Source organism: Sinocyclocheilus anshuiensis, unplaced genomic scaffold, assembly GCF_001515605.1.
Source record: "Sinocyclocheilus anshuiensis isolate Anshui unplaced genomic scaffold, SAMN03320099.WGS_v1.1 scaffold758, whole genome shotgun sequence".
Taxonomy (NCBI): Eukaryota; Metazoa; Chordata; class Actinopteri; order Cypriniformes; family Cyprinidae; genus Sinocyclocheilus; species Sinocyclocheilus anshuiensis.
Window position 1 is genome coordinate 2,219,226 of NW_015548126.1, and position 7,178 is coordinate 2,226,403.

The following is a 7,178-nucleotide window of genomic DNA, read 5'->3' on the forward strand; positions in this document are numbered from 1 at the left end:
CACAAAAATATTAAGCAGCACAACTGTTTTCAACATTTATAATAAGTAATGTTTCTTGAGCAAATCAGCATATTAAAATGATTTTTGAAAGATCATGTGACACTAAAGACTGAAATTATGGATGCTGAAAAGTCAGCTTTGCATCACAGGAATAAACTGCATTCTAAAATATATTAAAATAGAATAAAGTTAATTCAATTGTAATAATATTTTACAATATTACTGTTTTTACTATATTTTTTAACAAATAAATGCAGCCTTGGTGAGCATGAGACCTCTTTCAAAAGCATTTTAAAAAATCTTATTGACCCCAAACTTTTGAAAGTTAGTATACAAAATAACAAGCAAGAATGTTGACTAACAAGCAAGAACTAAAAAAAATAAAAAAATAAAAAAATAAAAACAAAGTGGCAATGTTTTGAAAGACAATATTTTGTTCAAATTTTGTTTACATGCGGATGTAAAACTAGTGTGTAATGTTATGTAATTGCCCTACATAAAGAAAGCATGCATGAAAATATAAAACTATAGGAATCTTGAGTGTTTGATTTGATTCAGTCCCTGACAACAGTGCTGACAGTCATTATATAAGCAGAGCACAGAATCAGAGGAAGATATGTCACAGCCAGAAGAAAGCAGTAGGATGGAGTCTGCCAGGAGACAAGAGGAATGAGAGAAGAAGAGCTGATGGATGAGTCAGCGAAGAGCTATGAGATAAGAGCACAACCTCCAGAATATTTGAACACCTCTAACTATATTTAAGTAGATTTATTATAGCAGATCCAACTGCAGTGTACTGCAGACCTTCTTAAGGGTTTGTTCCAAAAGACTTGAGGGCTATTCAAACTCAAAACAATGTGAATTGCATGTCAATTTTTCATATCAAAACTACTGAACAAGAGAAAAACACAATCCAGTCATTCACATCCTTTGATGCCAGGTACAATCCATCGTGAAATAGTATTAGATATGATACCACTCTTTTGGAATAAAGCAGTATTTCCACTAATATTTGATTTGAGAATATTGGCTTTAATTAATGTGGGTAATATTGTCAAAAATATGGTTACACTTTATTTTAAGGTGTCCTTGTTACAGTGTAATTATACATTTAAGTACTGAGTAATATTAATTAACTACATGTACTTACTATATGGTTAGGGTTATGATTAGAACACTTAAAATAAAGTGTTACCAAAATATATAAACACATTTAAACCTAAGAGCTAAATAGGCGACACTTACTGCTATGACAGTGACTCCTGCTGTGGTGTTGTTGGGTTTGGGCCCCATGTTGAAATGTTTCTTAATCTTGCCGGCCACAGACAGCTGGTGCTGATTCTCACACATCCTGTCATCCTGAGAAAGAGCAGAAACAGTGCCTCTGCATATCAGTTTCCTACTAACAGTCTGAGAATAGCACATACACTTTCAAACAGACAGATAAAGTCTTACATTGACCCAGGGATGGTCTAACACCTGTAGAGCTGTGTATCTCTGGTCGACCTCCACCTGTAGCATGCAGGTAATAAGTGCCTGTAGAGAAAGGAAGTAAAAAAGAATAGAATGAGGTTTATTTTTCTTTTCAGAACGTTCAAACTTTGTTTTGGTATACCAACCTTTGCAGAGTCAGAAACATTGTCCCAGTATGGAAGAGGGAAATCCAGCTGTCCCATGAGAATCTGGTCAAAAAAAGCTTCCTGGTCATCTGTGCTCCTAAAAGAACAGAATTAGAATATTTATGAATATTTATTGTGCTATTGCAATAAGGAGTGAAGGTGCAACTCGCACTATCCATATCCTCTGCAGATGTGCAGGTCTAACTTAAACTACAGAACACGGCCACTAGAGGGAGTGACATCAAATTTAACTGCATTTAACCTGTATATAATATGAGCTATAAAGTTGTATAAATTGAACTCGTATTGAATCCAAGATAAAAGTTGCATGCTTTTGTTGTACTTACCCACGGAAAGGAGGGAAGCCGCAAAGCAATATGTATGTTATGACCCCGGCCGCCCAGATATCAACTTTCAATCCATACCTTAAACATGAAGAGAAATTTTCCAGACCAGGGGCCGTATTCACAAAGAATTTTATCTTATCACTAAGAGTCCTCATAAATTTCTCCATTAGAGGTAACTTTCAGCCTTAAAATTGTTTGTGAATACAGCCTCAGATCTTTAAAAAGCCTTAGTTTTCATGCTCTGTTACAATAACATTGCCATGCTAATGAAGACATGATTTACCCCGTCTCTGCGACGATCTCTGGAGCTACATAGGTTGGGGTGCCACATATAATGTAAAGTGGTCCGTCCACAACTGTTGCCAATCCGAAATCCCCCAGTTTCAGGGATTTGCTTTTATCCTGGTGCTCATAGACCTTATACACATATAAATGACAGTAAATTAAAGTAAAATCACATCAGGTTACTGTCTAAATCTTAAATTGCATAGAGAAAACCATGAAATCCCCTATTTTGTATATTATTTTTTAATATCAGTATTATATATATATACATACACTATAATAAAACTAAATATAATTAAAATAAATCAAATAAAAATTTTTAGCAGTTTTTGAAAGGGAAGCTCAAATAAGATTCCAGAATGTTTGTGTCTGTTTTTCAGCTTTATCTCAGTTATGTGGAAAACTGGTTAAAAAAAATCGTAATCTTTACAGAGTCAATTTACAGCATTCATTAATCTTATCTGCCACAACTTAACATAACACACAGGACATTAATATGCACACCAGGCACAATACCCTTTGTCAGAGCTGTTTTGTTCCCTATCTGTTGGTCACTTCGATTTATGTCGTGATAACATTAGGGGTCTTACTTGGGAGCCTGAATCCTCTCTGATTAAGAAAAAACACCAATGAAATTTGGCTAGTGAATTTTGCATGCTGAGCCACTCCCTGTGCATACGGGTATAAATAGGTGCATCCACTCATCAGATTTTTGCTTCAGAGCCGAGTGAATGAAGGAAACTCGACATTCACCAGGCGAATTCTCTCATTTGCTGGAAGAAGAGGCTGTTCTGGGTGACGTTACGACACATTCAGCGGCATCCCTGTTAACTCAGCGATTCCCCTGGTTGTTTCATCTAAAAGAGCAGTTTCTGATCACGGTGGGATTACGTCTTTTTAAAGATGCCGCTCCGGCCGTGTCCTCTTGGGTGTTGTCGTTACCTGTCTTCTACTGACGGCCACGATCGTTGTCTTTAGTGTATGGGCATCCAGCACACTGAGGATGCGTTCGTGGATGGTTCATGTGCTCACTGTGAGTGTATGTCCATGACAGCACTGCGATCACACCTCTCTCTCCTCAAGGGGAGCGGAAGGGGCACCTTCTGTCACCACCCGTTCTGGTTTCTCTGCCACGAACAGAGGACCACCGGCTGGTGCTTTGGGTGATCTGAGGGTTAAAGTGAGAGCTTCTCCGCCGGGTCCGTCACCGCGGACCTCTCACTCCTCTCGCTGCAACTGTCCCGTGCGGTTTCCCGGTGATTCGTCTGAGCCGTCTCGTGGCAGTCTCAGCGTTTCAGTCGATGTCGATCAGATGTCGATCACAGCATCGGGGGATGGGCTGTCATCTTCCGAGGATGAAGATTCGGCAGGGCTGCCCCCCTCGGGTGTTGTCGCCATTGCCGAATCGGACCCGGAACTGATGGTCATGCTTTCCCGGGCCACCTCAGCCAGTTGGGGTTTCGGGTCAACTGCAAAAAGAGCAAGCTCTCCCCTGTGCAGAGAATCTCTTTTCTCATTGCGGAGTTAGACTCTGTGAGTATGATGCCGCGTCTCACCAACGAGCATGCCCAGTCACTGCTGAACGGAGTTCCTTCAGAGGCAGGACGGTGCTACCACTGAAACACTTTCAGAGGCTCCTGGGGCATATGGCATCCACAGCTGCAGTCACGCCGCTCGGATTGCTTCATATGAGACCACTTCAGCACTGGTTACACTCCCGAGTGCCAAGATGGGCATGGCGCCACGGTATGCCTTTCTACGGGCCGGAGTGCCCTTAGAACAAGTGTCCCGGCATGTCGTTGTCACGACGGATGCCTCCAGTACGGGCTGGGGCGCCACATGCAACGGGCAGGCAGCCTCAGATCGTAGGTCTACGATCACGTCGCATGTCACAACTCGCCCGCCATCTCCTCCTCTGGAGAAAGCTGCACAAAATATGAAAAAGCTATTGAAATATATTACATTTTTATAGAAATTAAAAATGAAAAATGTATATAATGAACGTTATTGTAACGTTGCGGTAAGGACATTTTGTAAGAAGAAGAGCTGGAAAACATAAAAAATAAATCCATGCAATTTTGTTGACCTATTTACATGTATAAATTCACAGGGGTTGATTTTTGTAATTTTAAAGCCTTTAATTTTGTGCCTGTAGTTGCAGAAACACCCATATATATGTATGTATATGTATGTATATATATATATATATATATAACTGTGAGTGTATGTCCATGACAGCACTGCGATCACACCTCTCTCTCCTCAAGGGGAGCGGAAGGGGCACCTTCTGTCACCACCCGTTCTGGTTTCTCTGCCACGAACAGAGGACCACCGGCTGGTGCTTTGGGTGATCTGAGGGTTAAAGTGAGAGCTTCTCCGCCGGGTCCGTCACCGCGGACCTCTCACTCCTCTCGCTGCAACTGTCCCGTGCGGTTTCCCGGTGATTCGTCTGAGCCGTCTCGTGGCAGTCTCAGCGTTTCAGTCGATGTCGATCAGATGTCGATCACAGCATCGGGGGATGGGCTGTCATCTTCCGAGGATGAAGATTCGGCAGGGCTGCCCCCCTCGGGTGTTGTCGCCATTGCCGAATCGGACCCGGAACTGATGGTCATGCTTTCCCGGGCCACCTCAGCCAGTTGGGGTTTCGGGTCAACTGCAAAAAGAGCAAGCTCTCCCCTGTGCAGAGAATCTCTTTTCTCATTGCGGAGTTAGACTCTGTGAGTATGATGCCGCGTCTCACCAACGAGCATGCCCAGTCACTGCTGAACGGAGTTCCTTCAGAGGCAGGACGGTGCTACCACTGAAACACTTTCAGAGGCTCCTGGGGCATATGGCATCCACAGCTGCAGTCACGCCGCTCGGATTGCTTCATATGAGACCACTTCAGCACTGGTTACACTCCCGAGTGCCAAGATGGGCATGGCGCCATGGTATGCCTTTCTACGGGCCGGAGTGCCCTTAGAACAAGTGTCCCGGCATGTCGTTGTCACGACGGATGCCTCCAGTACGGGCTGGGGCGCCACATGCAACGGGCAGGCAGCCTCAGATCGTAGGTCTACGATCACGTCGCATGTCACAACTCGCCCGCCATCTCCTCCTCTGGAGTTAGACGCGGCTCAAATCACTGCACGCCGTCTACATTCCGGGGGGGCTCAATCGTGCAGCCGATGCACTCTCACGACAGCTCACATTCCCCGGAGAATGGCGACTCTATCCCCAGACGGTCCAGCTGATTTGGAGTTAAGCCCAGGTAGACCTGTTTGCTTCCCTCGAGTCCTCTCACTGCCAGCTGTATTACTCCGTGACCGAGGCCCCCCTCGGCACGGATGCACTGGCACACAGCTGGCCTCAGGCTCTACGCAAGTATGCGTTTCCCCCAGTGAGCCTTCTCGCACAAACACTGTGCAAGGTCAGGGAGCACAAGGAACAGGTCTTGCTGGTTGCGCCTTACTGGCCCACCCGGACCTGGTTTTTGGAACTCACGCTCCTCGCGACAGCCCCTCCCTGGGGCAAGGAAGGACCTTCTTTCTCAGGGGCACGGCACACTATGGAACCCGCGCCCAGATCTTTGGAACCTCCATGTGTGGCTCCTGGACGGGACGTGGCAGACTTAAGTGGTCTGCCACCGGCGGTGGTAGACACCATCACTCAGTCTAGAACTCCCTCTACGAGGCAAGCCTATGCACTGAAGTGAAGTCTGTTCGTGAACTGGTGTTCTTCTCGCCGAGAAGACCCCCGAAGATGCACGATTGGAGTAGTGCTTTCCTGCAAGAAAGGTTGGAGTGTAGGCTGTCACCCTCCATCTTGAAAGTGTATGTGGCTGCTATCGCAGCACATCACGATGCAGTGGACGGCCGGTCCCTGGGAAAGCACGATCTCATTGTCAGATTCCTGAGGGGTGCCAGAAGGTTGAATCCGCCTAGGCCACCCCTGGTGCCTTCCTGGGATCTCTCTACCGTCCTGGCTGGCCTTCAGAGGGATCCCTTTGAGCCGCTGGATTCAGTTGAGCTTAAATTCCTGTCTGCTAAGACAGCGCTCCTGACCGCGCTCACTTCCATCAAGAGGGTCGGGGACCTCCAAGCATTTTCGGTGAGCGAAGAGTGCCTTGTGTTCGGGCCGGCCTACTCTCACGTTGTCCTGAGACCCCGGCCTAGATACGTGCCCAAGGTTCCCACCATGCCTTTCCGTGATCAGGTGGTGAACTTGCAAGCATTGTCCCCAGAGGAGGCAGACCCAGCCCTCGCGTTGCTGTGTCCCGTAAGAGCGCTTCGCATATATGTGGACTGCACCTGGAACTTCAGAAGCTCCGAGCAGCTCTTTGTCTGCTACGAGGTCAGCAGAAAGGGAAGGCTGTCTCCAAGCAGAGGTTGGCCCCCTGGATAGTGGATGCCATCGCCTTGGCGTACCAGTCCCAAGGTGAGCCGTGCCCGTCTCTCTGGCAGACATCTGTAGAGCTGAAGGCTGGGAGACACCAAACACCTTCGCGAGATTCTACAGCCTCCGCGTCGAGCAGGTTTCTTCCCGTGTGTTGGGTAATAGGTAATTGGCGGGAAGGACCGGCCTGTGTCACGCTTGCTGTGCCATTTCCCCTCACACGGGGATTGGGAAGGTTACGACCTTTACGTAGCACCTGTCTGACACGCTGCGGCTTGTCAACACTTGCAACTCCATAGGGTTGTGACGGGGTTCAGGTTGTGGCGCTTTCCATGGACCCCTAATGTCGTCACAACATAACTCGAAGTGACCGACAGATAGGGAACGTCTTGGTTACGTACGTAACCCTCATTCCCTGATGGAGGGAACGGACATGTTATGTCCCCATGCCACAACCTTGAACCATCGCTGGTTGCCAGGGACAAGTTCTCGGCTCCTCAGCATAAAACCTGATGAGTGGATGCACCTGTCGCCTATTTATACCCGTATGCAC

General features: G+C 46.5%; 1 protein-coding gene across 3 annotated transcripts in view; it reads right to left on the reverse strand.

Annotated features, from left to right (window-relative positions):
* Window positions 1-7,178, reverse strand: part of LOC107704780 (serine/threonine-protein kinase DCLK1-like) — a 42,043-nt gene that overhangs the window by 2,963 nt on the left and 31,902 nt on the right. For all 3 annotated transcript variants that reach the window (XM_016507803.1, XM_016507804.1, XM_016507805.1), the window contains 5 exons: window positions 2,250-2,383; window positions 1,967-2,044; window positions 1,620-1,716; window positions 1,456-1,536; window positions 1,246-1,359 (listed from right to left, as the gene is read on the reverse strand). In XM_016507803.1, the coding sequence (XP_016363289.1) occupies window positions 1,246-1,359; window positions 1,456-1,536; window positions 1,620-1,716; window positions 1,967-2,044; window positions 2,250-2,383 (504 nt within the window). The remainder of the gene's footprint in view (window positions 1-1,245; window positions 1,360-1,455; window positions 1,537-1,619; window positions 1,717-1,966; window positions 2,045-2,249; window positions 2,384-7,178) is intronic.